The 13361-nt window shown below is 38.1% G+C and overlaps 2 protein-coding genes across 21 annotated transcripts in view; one reads left to right on the top strand and one right to left on the bottom strand.

Moving 5' to 3' along the window:
* ABI1 (abl interactor 1) overlaps window positions 1–524 on the bottom strand; it is a 152212-nt gene extending 151688 nt beyond the window's left edge. For 3 of the 4 annotated variants that reach the window (XM_023632057.2, XM_070254762.1, XM_070254767.1), the window contains exon 1: window positions 311–510. In XM_023632057.2, coding sequence (XP_023487825.1) covers window positions 311–334 — 24 coding nt within the window. In that variant the 5' untranslated portion in view covers window positions 335–510. Of the gene's footprint in view, window positions 1–310 lie in introns of all 4 variants that reach the window. The other variant, XM_070254766.1, reaches the window with a different exon arrangement.
* An 8-nt stretch (window positions 525–532) lies between these two features.
* ACBD5 (acyl-CoA binding domain containing 5) overlaps window positions 533–13361 on the top strand; it is a 40379-nt gene continuing 27550 nt past the window's right edge. For 4 of the 17 annotated variants that reach the window (XM_070254757.1, XM_070254754.1, XM_070254752.1 and 1 more), the window contains exons 1-5: window positions 533–664; window positions 1972–2137; window positions 6017–6137; window positions 7620–7692; window positions 13186–13300. In XM_070254757.1, the coding sequence (XP_070110858.1) occupies window positions 2062–2137; window positions 6017–6137; window positions 7620–7692; window positions 13186–13300 (385 nt within the window). In that variant the 5' untranslated portion in view covers window positions 533–664; window positions 1972–2061. Of the gene's footprint in view, window positions 1786–1971; window positions 2138–6016; window positions 6138–7619; window positions 7693–13185; window positions 13301–13361 lie in introns of all 17 variants that reach the window. The other 13 variants (XM_070254756.1, XM_070254753.1, XM_023632053.2 and 10 more) reach the window with 11 other exon arrangements.

Below are 13361 nucleotides of genomic sequence, written 5' to 3'. Positions count from 1 at the left end.
CAAAGAGCAAGAAAAAAGAGTAGAGGAAGCAGTAGATATTAAACACACAAAGTCTTCCTAGTTTGAGTAAATTAGAAAAATTGTTAGTCTCTTACAATTTGGTATCATGGAAAAAGGCTAAGACTTAAGTAAGAGTTTTTTTGGATTGACTGACTCCTGGTTCTCCTACTTACTAAATTGTAGGACCTCGGGCAAATCAGATAAGATGAGTCTTAAAGTCCTCATCCCCAAAGACCCTACAAAAGTTTCTGGAATACGTGTCATCTGCTTGGCAGAAACCCGGCACTCAGTAAGCAGTAGCCTTCATTACCTGAATGGCCCTCTTTGCTTTCATATACGCAACCTCAAAGTCAGTAAGGATCAAGAGCAAGAAATTGGAGCCCAGTTCTCCGATTCAAGTGCGTCCCTTTTGCTGGAAGCTGATGTGGTAGGTATTTTGAATTGGTACAGAGCGACGCAGTAGAAAAGACGGATTTCTGCCGCCAGGCTCGAGCGTCTGCGGGGCCGAGCAACCGAACCGGAACGGGTGGGAGGAAGCTCCCGCCCGAGGGGGCTGTCCTGAAGCTCCGCGGAGGGGGGACTACATTTCCCACAAGTCCGCGAGGCAGGGCGAGGGGCGGGCGTCGGGGACATTACCGGACAGGCCTTGCCCGGCAGTACCAAGGTAAATGCCGGCACTGCGGCTCGGAGAGAAAAGTAACTTATAGTCTGCGTCTAGCTTTGTACTAGTAACCCTCCTAACCCATCCCGAACTGACAAAAGCGACCTGGCGACTTTGGGATTTCCGGGCTGCAGGACTCCACCCCAACAACCATGTCAGTCCCCCCTCGATGGGCCTGGGGCGCTTCCTAGAGGCCTGAGGACGCGGGGCGTTGTGCTAGAAAGGTTCAGGCCCAGGGTACCCATTTTTAGGGTTGATCCATGCTGGTTCATCGTTCGCCCCTCCCCCACGCCCTGTCGCCTATTAAATCGGGCTGGAGCTGGGCTGGGCCGGGCCCGGCTCCCCGGGCTCGCTGTTAGGGGTGGTGCCCGGGAAGGTGCCCTCTCTCCCCCGGCCCAGTCTAGTAGCTGGCGACCTCCCCTGTCCTTTCGGTGTTGCTCGGACGTCCCTGTCTCAAAGAGCTGCGAGCCAAGCACTGCTAAGCACCCCTATCCAACATCCCTAATCCTTTCATCTGCCCTTTAGGGTGGTACAAAGACTGCCACCGGAGAGGCTAAAGTAACTTGCTCTAGGTCACAGAACGTCAATGGCAGAACTTAAGGTTTCACCGAGCCTTCCGGAGCTAAAGCCCTTTGCTTAGTCCCATCACGTTCCTGAAATCTTAACCAGAGAGGGCAGGCTCTGGGCACCGCAGAGGCATTTTTCCGCCCAGCGGTGCCGACGCGCGCAACTTTGGGCCCGGGCGCGCTCCGCCGGTGCAGCTGCGCGGGCGGACACGTGGGTCCACCCCGCTCAAACAGCGGGCAGCGGGTCCTCCGCGGCCCCATCGCACTCCTCTTCCTTTCCTCCTTCCCGGGCCCTTCTCGGGGCTCCGACGGACAGCGCGCGTCGCCGCCGCCTCCGCGGGGCGGGTGGGTGGAGTTTGCTGCGCGCCGGCGGCGCGAGCTAGTGGGTCCTGGGGTGGCTCCGGGGCGTGGCTGTGGGGAGGGCGCGGACCGACAGACCGACCCCGCCGGGATGGGGGGTGTGGCTGCTCCGCCAGGGTCCTACGGGTGGGAGAGCGGCTCCGCGACCACCAGTGGCGGGAGCCCCTTCGCCTTCTGCTAGAGATGCTCTTCCTCTCGGTGAGTTGTTTTTCTGTCTTCGCGGGCCTGCTGCTCGGCCTTGGTCACGCCCCGGGGAGGAGGAAGGAGCCGGGCCACGACGGTCGGTGTGGCCTGGATAGGGCAGGGCAACGGGGAACTGACCAGCTGCGCTCCCGGCCTCCTCCCTCTGGGCATGTTGATCCGCGGCTGCGCTCCATGTTCCAGTTTCATGCAGGCTCCTGGGAAAGCTGGTGCTGCTGCTGCCTGATTCCAGCCGACACACCTGGGGACCGGGGCCGGCGCTGGCGGCTGGAGATGGCGGACACGAGATCAGTGCATGAAACCAGGTTTGAGGCGGCGGTGAAGGTGATCCAGAGTTTGCCGAAAAATGGTACGTGCACCGGGTCCCCGCTGCAGAAGCCTCTTGCAGAGGCCTGAGGCCCCGGTCCCTGAACCTCAGCTCCTTTAAACCTCCCTTCTGCTTCCAGTCTTGCTTATTTAACCTACTTCTTTTCTGCGTTTAAAAGGAATGTAATTGAAGGGGACGTAGCGAATGTGAATTAATTACCTGCTGATCTTTCAAGCCAGAGACAAGTATATTCTCCAGATTTTAAGTAGTTTATGTTGTTGAAAACAGAAGTCTTGTCTCGTAATGACTGCGGATTTGGGTATGTTTAAAAAAAATGGCATGGAGATGGTTGATACCTCATACTCATAAAGTCTACTATTTAAGCCTTTTTGGAAACTTTCAATATGAAAAGAGAGAAAGGAAAGAACAATTATGTTCTTTGGTAAAACGATTTCTTTTATTTTAATAAATATATATACTATATCACTTTTTTTTTTTTTTTTTTTTGCTATTTTACTGTAACAGTGTTCGCTTTTTTATACTCATATTGGACCTTCTTTGCAGCTTGGGAGAAAAGTCGTTCGAGTTGCTGTTCTCTTGTATTTAATGTGTCACTTCTCTCTGGCTGTTTTCAAGATTTTTCTCTTCTCTTTGTCGTTGGTTTTCAGCAATTTGAGTATGATGTATCTGGGTGTGGTTTTCTTCATATTTATGCTCGTTGGGGTTTGTAGAGCTTTTTGAATTTGTGATTTTATGTTTTTGACCAATATTGGGAAGTTTAAGGCCGTTGTTCAGATACTTTTTTCTGTTGGGAAGCTTGGAGAGGGGGACTTCTGCTTTTTACTTCATCTCCTTTTGCATTAGATGAATTATTTTTCACAATAAACGTGTATTTCGGGGGGCCGGCCGGGTGGCACAGCGGTTAAGTACGCATGTTCCGCTTCGGCCGCCCGGGGTACGCCAGTTCGGATCCCTGGTGCGGACATGGCACCGTTTGGCAAGCCATGCTATGGTAGGCGTCCCACCCGTAAAGTACAGGAAGGTGGGCACGGATGTTAGCTCAGGGCCAGTCTTCCTCAGGAAAAAGAGGAGGATTGGCAGCCGATGTTAGCTCAGGCCTAATCTTCCTCAAAACAAAAACAAAACGTATTTTTTAATGATGCATTTTAGTACTTTTATTGTGCAAGAGTGTAAAACTAAATGTAACATTAATACATTACTATAGTTTTTAATCATGTCTGTTTTCATTAATCATCATTTAGCTAAGTAACGAATATTCAATACCATTCAATAAAAATTAATTAAGTGCAGATTCAAAAGGTTTTAAAAAAGAAATATGCAGTACACAAAATAGTATTCCTTTTGTAATCTCAAACGTCAAATTGGAGGAAGACATATCGCGGGTTGAAAGATAAGAGCACCTGAACAAAATGTAAAGAAATAATATAGGAACTTATTTAGATATTGATTTTTTTAAATACCTGATTAAGAGGGTTTGTAGAAAGGCATGATTCTGAGAGTTTTATGTAAGTCATACCTTTATCCTTTCTACACACATTTTAATATCTTTTTGGAAATTGATGAAGTTAGACTTGGTGTCTCCAGTGTACTATCTTTGACGTTCTATATCACTTATTAAGAAACCCTTGTAAGTGTAAATACAGTTTGTATTTACATGACATTTAAGAAGATATTGCAAAGTTAAGATACCAAAGGGCACCTGTGGTGGACAGTATTCAGTATACTGTTACCTTCAGAAACTATGTTGATGTTAATTGAAGCACAAATATTGTTATAATGAATTATTCAATGTTTGTATAATAATACTTTAAAATTGTTTGATCTGCCTGGGCTATTTTGCAGAGAGTAAGATCTTACAATTTTTTGCTCCTTGTTACTTAATCTTTCTGTTCCTTGTTACTTAATCTTTATGTAAGGCCTAAGGTTATAATAAGTCTTGTGGCAACTATGTTTGGTATGCCTTTGGCCTTTAGAATTTTAAATTCGTAGATAATCTTGTAAACACATATATCAAATATATCATGTGATTTATCAATATATCACCTTGAGGACAGAGATCATACTTTATCCAGTGTCTTACACACAGAGTACACTCAATATATGTTAGCAGTTTTTGCTATAACCTACTTTAATGTATGTATCATTCACCTTAACCAATAGACTTCTAAATCTTACTTGATTGACTTATGAAGATATTATGAGATGAGGCTTTTGATGTTTTAAATTTAGGTTTGTGTTATTTAAATAGGCAACAGTTTTTAACTGTAGTTTCTCCATTTTTTTCCCTCTGCTATATAAAGGAGGACTAACTATATCATTGAAACACCATATGTAATAGATACTCCTATATGAACTAATGTAGATAATTATTATTGTGATTTTGAAATTAATTACGTACTCTTGGCCAAACCTGAAATACCAGCTCTCAGCTTGGCTGTATTGTAATTTTCACCGCATTTAGAAACTGTTAGCTTTTGATTACTACATGTTATCTGTTTAAAGTTTTTAAAATATCTTTTTACAGTTTTAATTTTTATTTTTATAATAATTTTTGGTATAAAAGTAATACACACTGAATGTAAAATGTTTTAAACACAAATAAGCAAAAAGGACAATAAAAATAATTTGTATGCCTGCTATCCAGAGATATCCTTTTCTTAACGTTTTGATGTGTTTCCTTCCACTCTACTCTTTATGTACATGAATACTTATTTTGCAAAAATGGATTATGCTGGATATGCTGTTTTTAAACTGCTATTTTTTTCTCATTTTATAGTAGATCATGAAACTTTTCTCATGTCATTATATTTTTCTACAATCTAATTTTTAAGGGCTGTAGTTATAAATTATCCAGTTGTATATGTGTATCATAATTATTTAGCCACTTATTTATTATAAAACACTTACATTCCAAATTTTCCCTGTTATTAAGAGTATTGCAACTTATAGCACTTGTTCATACAGCTTGAAATTTTTAAACATTAAAAAGGTTGTAGAGGGGCCGGCTGGGTGTCGCAGCGGTTAAGTGCACACGTTCCGCTTTGGTGGCCCAGGGTTCACCGGTTCTGATCCCGGATGCAGACGTGATACTGCTTGGCAAGCCATGCTGCGGTAGGCATCCCATGTGTAAAGTCGAGGAAGATGGGCATGGATGTTAGCTCAGGGCCAGTCTTCCTCAGCGAAAAAGAGGAGGATTGGCAGCAGTTAGCTCAGGGCTAATCTTCCTCAAAAAATAAAAAAATTAAAAAAATTAAGAAAAAAGGTTGTAGATGTGCTAGAAATGTATATGAAGACTGATCTTCAAAAAAACTGATGTGTCCAAAATTATAGAGGTAGGAATTGAGAAATCTATTTTGTCTTGGATTATTTTTCTACCACAATACACACTGGTTGGCTTTAGCGAAAGTTCCTTATCCGTTGAGAAATTGAAATTTGGCCAAGAGGAGTTCAATTTCTTAATATTGGAGTTTTATTAAACAGAGTATACATTTAACTTTTTCATTTATGCTAGTCAGTTTTAGTTTGTCACAATCTTTGAATAAAAATACTTTATTACAGTTGCATAATAGTCTATATTTTAATAAATTTAGTTTTTAAATGATATTTGCTAGATATTTTGGTTACACCTACAGCAGGTTGTTCATTTATTTTTTAATTTATTGATCTGTTTTAGGTGTTGCTATTAAAGTGTAAAATCAGAGGGGTTTTTTTATATTAAAGGAGTAAAGCAACTAATAGAGCCATAATTTTTGTTTCTATAAGATAGAAGTAAATAAATAGTTGTCTGAAGTATTAATGAAATATTTAAAAATCATTATTAGTATAGCTCAGCTAATTTGTAGCCTTAGCGTACGAATTGTATTCTCCAGGAGATCTGTGTGTAATGCATGTTTCTCATAGGTTCGTTTCAGCCAACGCATGAAATGATGCTCAAGTTCTACAGCTTCTATAAGCAGGCGACTGAAGGACCCTGCACACTTTCGAGGCCTGGATTCTGGGACCCTGTTGGAAGATATAAATGGTAATTTTGTATAGAAAGCTATGAAAGAATTTTTAGTTTAATGACATAATTATCATCTGACTGTTGTATATGTGGTTATGCATTATTCTGTGCATAAAGGATTCTGGGTACTGGATACAATTTTTATCCTCCAGGTGCTCTTAACACAATTTCACTCAAATAGAAACTTGGGCAAGAGAGGAAAACAATAAAACCAAAAAGGGTAGGTGTCTCAAAGATAAAAAAGCATTCTTAGTTAGGCTTCCTTTTTATGTAGTTTTTTCTTTTTATCATGCCAAGACCAACTCCCAGACTAAGTTAAATAAATAAACAAACTCTTCTGCCTGTTTTACCTGCAAAGAAAAATAATGACTTTTGCTTGTCGAGTGACAGTGTTTGCTTTGAGCCTTTAAGATAATAAGTAACTAGGAACATGACTCAGATGCTGCCATGCTAACTTTTTATCTAGGCCTCACTCCTCCCACTGTATTTCAATAGAAATTTGATTTTTAATATACTTAAAAGAATCATAAAATATCCAGAGATAGCTCTAGAATTTTTCCAGTTGACTAACATTTAATGTTCTTAAATATTATTGAAGACTTTACAGACATGTAACAAAACGTCTAATGTAGCCTAATGTAGACTATACATTCCGAGCAGGATTTGGTAACTGGTGAAGCATGTCTCAAGAGCCACGCATTTTGATGGCTAAATTTCTTTACCTTGAATTGAAAGTCCTTTGACTCCTTTGAGGATTTCTTAGTACTGTAGTTTCCTCTAAAATCTTTGTGAATGCTCATAAAATAATAGGTTAAACATAATAGCAATATGTTATTTAATCTATTTTAAGAAAATTTGTTTATTTATGATTTTTCTCAGTATTGACCTTTGGCGGAGTTAAACTGCTTCTGGAAAAGTATAAAAAGAGAGATTTTCATGTTAGGCAAAAATTTCAAGAGATTATTCTTGCTATCTAGGGGTTAAAATTTTTTTGTCCCTCACATTTTCATTTTTTTTAGAAGTAAGAAACTCCTTCCATTTTTCAGGGGTATAAGTTGGACTCTTGTTTAAATTAATGGAAACTACTAACCAAAACTTCTCTTCGTTTAAAACATGGCTGTGACAGTTCATGCAGTCTTCTAAAATGCTCATTTCTGTCACTGTTCTCTATAATGCTATCAAAACTTTTAAAGAGTTCTTAGCAAATATTTATGAACGGTCTATAGTCTATATAATATAGTCTCTATACTCACCAGACTATAGTTTATCGTCTGTAGGTGGGTTATATACTTAGTTTTAAATACTATTAAATTTGCCAGTTTATTCACTGTAATATTTTTCTTCGAGGTGGTACATTTAAAGAGGTCCTTTGGAAACATAATATGGCTTTAAGTAGAGCCTGTTTTAAGTTAATGACACTATAGCATCAACTATAAATTGTATTCTTAGCAATTGACAATCAAATGTCTTTTGTTGTTATTTGGGTATTTTCGTTTCTAGGGATGCTTGGAGTGCATTGGGGGATATGACCAAAGAGGAAGCCATGATTGCATATGTTGAAGAAATGAAAAAGGTAGGGAAAATAATTCACAGTAGAAAATAAAAATATTCAGAGCCGCTCTGATTTAATTTTGTCAGGCAAATTAGCTGCTTTGTTTTAAGGAACAGGGAGATTGTAATATGTTAGAGAATCTAGATTATTCAACGTATTAGGGCTTTATCTGTCTCATCAAAGTTTATCTTAAGGTGTTTTTTCCTTAGGATATATCACATTGTGGTAATATCTTGATTTTTTTTGTTTTTCATCTTCCCTGTCTTTCTCTATAGTCAACTTCTGCAAAAGTGTAGAAATAAGAATCTTTTAAAAGATTGATGTCCCTTACTCAGGAGTCTGGGAATTACCTGGGCTGTCTTGATAGTATTTCTGCTTTGGAACTTTTTATTGAGGAGAAATAGTTAACAAGAATGCCCAACAATGTTCTCACACAAGTTTTGACTCCTAAACTGAGATAGTCCCATCCCTGGGCTTCTCAGTAACAAGCCTTTTTCTGTGAGTGTGAAGATCCTTCAGAAGCAGAACGTGATAAGGATACTGTTAGTTTCTGTGGGAACTACTAAGGAGTGCATTCCTTATTAATTAGGTCTTTTAAGTCTTTTCAAGGGGTCGTTTAGAGGAGCAAATTTATGAAGAAATCATAAGTTTTAAAGATTATTTTAGTGCCTTTTTATAAAGGACCATTTTTATGTTGGAGATGGGTCAGAAGTTGTGAGCTCTAGGTCTGTTTGATAATCTTAAATAAATTATCTTTGAACATAAAGAAAATCTATAAAAAGGGATAGTTTTTATGCTGGACGGTTTGACAATATTAGTCTCTGTAGTAATTTTTATTCGGTAGATTCAACCTAGGTTTTTTTTTTTTTTGACTCTAATCTCTTCTATACTGCTCAAAGTTGTGCCCTTTGTTACATTCTCCCGATTTTTTTTAGTGGACCTTGTTTATTTACAACAGAGGGCAGAGTTTAGTTCTTTTGGCTGTTAACTATGTCAGTAACAGCAACAAAGGAACCTTTCTAAAGCAGAGAGAGAGAGAGACAGTCTAAAGCCTTTTTGGTTTGATATCTGTTCCTTTTTCTTTACCTTAAATATCGTCATCACTTTTAGGACACACTTGTGTAATGTAAAGTTGAAGTGACACATTAAATAAAATTTACCCATTTTTCCTATCCAATTTTGTTAATTAATGATGTAGCCACAGTTTAAAGTGAGAAGGGAAGGAAACAATGTGTGTTCTTTTTTATTTTTCCTCAGGAGAGATTAAAACTATGCTTCTGCCTTTTAGCTGTTTTAAAATACTTCTGCTGTGCCTGTAAATTTCTGTAACTACTCTAATTAAAAGAATCCACCAACTATTTTCATTCAGACTTTTAAAATTTCTTTTAATCACTGTGACTATAATAAGTTTATGGTAAACTTTTAGAGATACATCTAAAATTAGGGTATTTGTAGATTGAAAATTTGATTAGTCTTTTATTTTTAGAGTTTAGCTTTGTGGATATGGATAGATAAAATTCTGTATTTCTAGATAATCATGTGGGATAGTACATCATCCCAAAGACTTGATTACTCAATTCGGGACTTTTTCTTTATTAAGCTTTTTTTTTTAAAAGATTTTATTTTTCCTTTTCCTCCCCAAAGCCCCCTGGTACATAGTTGTGTGTATATATATATATATATATATATTTTTTTTTTTTAGTTGTGGGTCCTTCTAGTTGTGGCATGTGGGACACCACCTCAGTGTCGCTTGATGAGTGGTGCCACGTCCACGCCCAGGATCCAAACCAGTGAAACCGTGGGCCTCGGAAGCCGAGCGTGGGAGCTTAACCACTTGGCCACGGGGCTGGCCCAAGGGACTTTTTCTAATTGAAATAATTTACTAGCTGAAGCAGCCATCAAATTATGTTTTTACACATAATTTGTTCACAAATATAGTTCACAAATCACCGTACTATTGCTCTTTAGAATTACTCTTGTATTATAAATCTCATTCTGTGGCTTTGCAGTCAAGGGTTTAAGGAACCTTATTAAATTTATATGTTACAACAATGTTTTATAGAAAATCACTTTTCATAATTTGTAAACTGTCCAGTGAAATATCACTGAAAAAGTTGCTGGAATCAAAAATTCTTTTAAAATAATTTAATAGGATTTTAGCTTTGAGGGAATAGAGTAACTAATGTGGTTTGGGATGTAATACATGTTTCTTTAAATAAAGTTTATTTTGATTCATAATCAGCAGAAAATGTAAAATTCTATTTTCTGTACAAATTGTATAGGCTATGTTATGGGGATTTCCAGAAAATTCAGCCAGTACTTGAATAATGTGCATTATGTCTGTTGAATTTAAAGAGAGATCAGTGTACTCGACTCTGTGACTGCACATTAGAGTCACCTGGGGACCTTGTAAAAGAGGACTACAAATGCCCCAGCACACCCCAGACTGACTACTTCAGGATTTCTGAGAGGATGGGGTAATCACTGTAGTAAGATGGAGGATCAGAACAGAGTCTCCAGGGATGGGGCCTGGAAGTTATCGTGGCCAAGGGTCTGGTCTGTAGCCCTACAAGTCTAGAACTTTAGCCTTCTCTGAGTACTGAAGGTTGATTTGCTTTTTAAGGCTTGACTCATGATAACCATCTTTTGGAGATTAGGGAAAAACCAGAATTCTGATTTCTTAACTTACAGTGAGCGATACACTTTTCTAGTGATCAGCTTACTCAGGATTGAGATATAGGACACTCCTCAAAGTGTCAGAGGCACTTGAGAAACTGGATTAGTGTTGCTAAGATTGTCTGTTGAACAGGGAGTAGAGCGCTGGGATTTGGATGGCTGTAAGAGATATGTTCATCTGGCAAAACAGCCCGAGGCGTGTAGTCTTTGCATTACAGTGCAGTGTACCTCCACCTTTCCAGTATGTTTTCATCTTATGGAAATGATGTCTCTCACTGGGGAAAAGTGTTTGATAAACCTAGAAAAATTACTGTGCTGTGGATGCTGCTTTTCTAGAGTCCATGCAGCTTACCAGATTTTTCTGTTAAAACATTCCTCATTAGGATGTTACAATCCAATTGAGTTAAGTTAATTACCTTACACTTTAAATAAAATCTTCTCTGAGGATAAGTAGTAGTTACCTAGACTGAGATTTTCCTCTGTCAGCTTGTCTGTCTGTGTCTCTCTCTATCTCTGCCTACATCTTGTGTGTGTGTGTATGTGTGTTTGCGTGTGTGCCATTTCTTTCATTTCACCATTGGAGTGTGGGAGAGAATTTTGCAAAGGGCTAAGATCATTCTTGGTTTTATGTTTTGAAAGTTTCTTCTTCAGAGAATAACCTCTTAAATTCTGGCGTATCTTGCTGTGGCCATTTGTCCTGACTGTCTTGACCACTGAAATTCTAGGTTACTGAAAGAAAAATTACTCTGCTTATTTTTGCTTAGCACCAGCACATACTCCATTTATTTAGTTCTGGCATTTCAAGTCCATAATTCACTGTCTTACCTTAGGGGGTATGAGAAACTCAACACTGAATCAGTTGGCCTACTTTAGTCTTTAATTGAGAGAGAACCAAAAGAGATCTGGTTTGGAGGAGGATCAAAGGAGGTATTAGGTGGAGGTCAGGATGGGGTCTGTGGTGGGCTTACCAGATACTGCTCAGTCAAGTCTTTATATACACTATTCCAGTGTATGTGTTTGACTTGTGTTTGAATCCTCTCTCTGCCGTTTATTAGCTGTGTCTTTGGTCATGTCAAAGTAAACATTACCTTATAGTTTCAGTTTTTGGTTTGAATCTAATTCTTGGAATTATTATTATAATCCAAATATATTATAAATCATATATCTGACATAAGCTATAAAAATGCTCTCCCTAATGGCCCCAACCTTACAATAACAAATATTATCTTTAGCAAAAAGATATTTAATGATTAAAGCATTCTTTTCACTCCCATTGGTTGGTAGAAGCAGCAATTAGCGTGATAAACAGCATAGGAAAGAGCACGATAATTTACTAAGAGCTGTGAAATTAAATTATAATCAGTAAAACCAGATATTGTTAACATAGTTCATTCTATATAATCTCTCTCAACAAACCGCCCCCCCCTACTCCCCCCCTGCCACACAGGATGGTGCTGTTGATGGGGGTATCTCAGCTCAAAATCATATCAGATTTGCTGATTACTGTAGACTACTTATGGTCTTTCCTGTATCTAGTTTAAAAATAAAAGCATGTTGTTTGAACAGAAATTGAGAATTCTAACTGGAAATACAGGAGTGATCAAAAACAGACGAAGGCCCTTTTTCACTGAGCTTACATTCTATTGTGAAAGATGGGCAGTGAACGCACTCGTATGTGGAAGATAAACAAACACATGGATAAAGGGAGAACAGATTAGTGGTTATTAGAGGGGAAAGGGGTGGGGAGGTGGGCAAAAGGGGTAGAGGGGCACAGATATATGATGACAGATGAAAACTAGACTATTGGTGGTGAGCACGATGCGTTCTATACAGAAACTGATATATAATAATTTACACCTGAAACTACACAATGTTATAAACCAATATGACCTCAGTAAAATAACTTTTAAAAAATGATAGGCAGTGAATGAACAGTAAATCTGGGAGAATGAGTCCAAGGTTGTTAATTTTAAAGATATAAATGGCCACTTTAAAACTGCATATAAGCTGAAAAATATGCAAGAATGACATATATGTCTTCTGAATCAATCTACAAAATACAGTTAAAAGTAATTACAACTAAAGAGTTAAAATGGAGGGAATGAGGAAGACTTATTTTTCAGTTTATACTTCTTTTGATGTTTGGGTTTTTTAATGTACATATCTTTTATTATTAAAGAGAGACAAGACTAATAATGGTATCATATTAAACACTGTGTGGCCACTGGCTTTTTGCATGTAAAAAGAAATTATAGATATTTTTCCAATTAGCACACACGAAGCTAACCTTAGTCATTAATATCTGCACAATATTCCATATGTGGAAATACTGTCATTTCTTTTACCAGTCACCAGTTGATAGCTATTTATTTGAATGCCTTTTCAGTTAATTTACCCTGCTCTTTAGATTTGATGATTCGAAATTGGCCCATAGTTATGAAGGTGTCTGAAAGTGGTTATCATTTCCTACTTTACTTTTGTGCCCTTTTAGAAATTTACCTTAGTGTTAAAGAACAGATGTAAAAATTTTATACTAACCCCAGTTTTGTATTTTATTTAACATAATGCATAATTTATTGATTATTGTGTAAAACTTTACATGAAGCTTATGTAAAGTAGCCTTCAAAATGAGAACAATTTTAAATCTTTAATATTCTTGAAACTTTTCTAGGTGGGTATATATATTAAGTATGTAATTAATATAGATACTTTGGGAGTCTATAAATGAAATTAAAGTCTCAAAATTATCAATCAGTAAATTGTAAATATCATATTATTTGATGCTAGTGTAGGTCAGATTGTTTGTTGTTTCACACGATTTGTTTCTTTCAATTACAGATTCTTGAAACTATGCCCATGACTGAGAAAGTTGAAGAATTGCTACAAGTTATAGGTCCATTTTATGAAATTGTAGAGGACAAAAAGAGTGGCAGAAGTTCTGATTTAACCTCAGGTTGGACTGTTTTACCTAGTTTTTAATTCCGTAACTGACACATTATGCATGCATTAATATT

This window comes from Equus caballus, chromosome 29, assembly GCF_041296265.1.
Source record: "Equus caballus isolate H_3958 breed thoroughbred chromosome 29, TB-T2T, whole genome shotgun sequence".
NCBI lineage: Eukaryota > Metazoa > Chordata > Mammalia > Perissodactyla > Equidae > Equus > Equus caballus.
The sequence above is the reverse complement of the archived record's forward strand: the minus strand, read 5'-3'. Positions and strand labels throughout refer to the sequence as shown.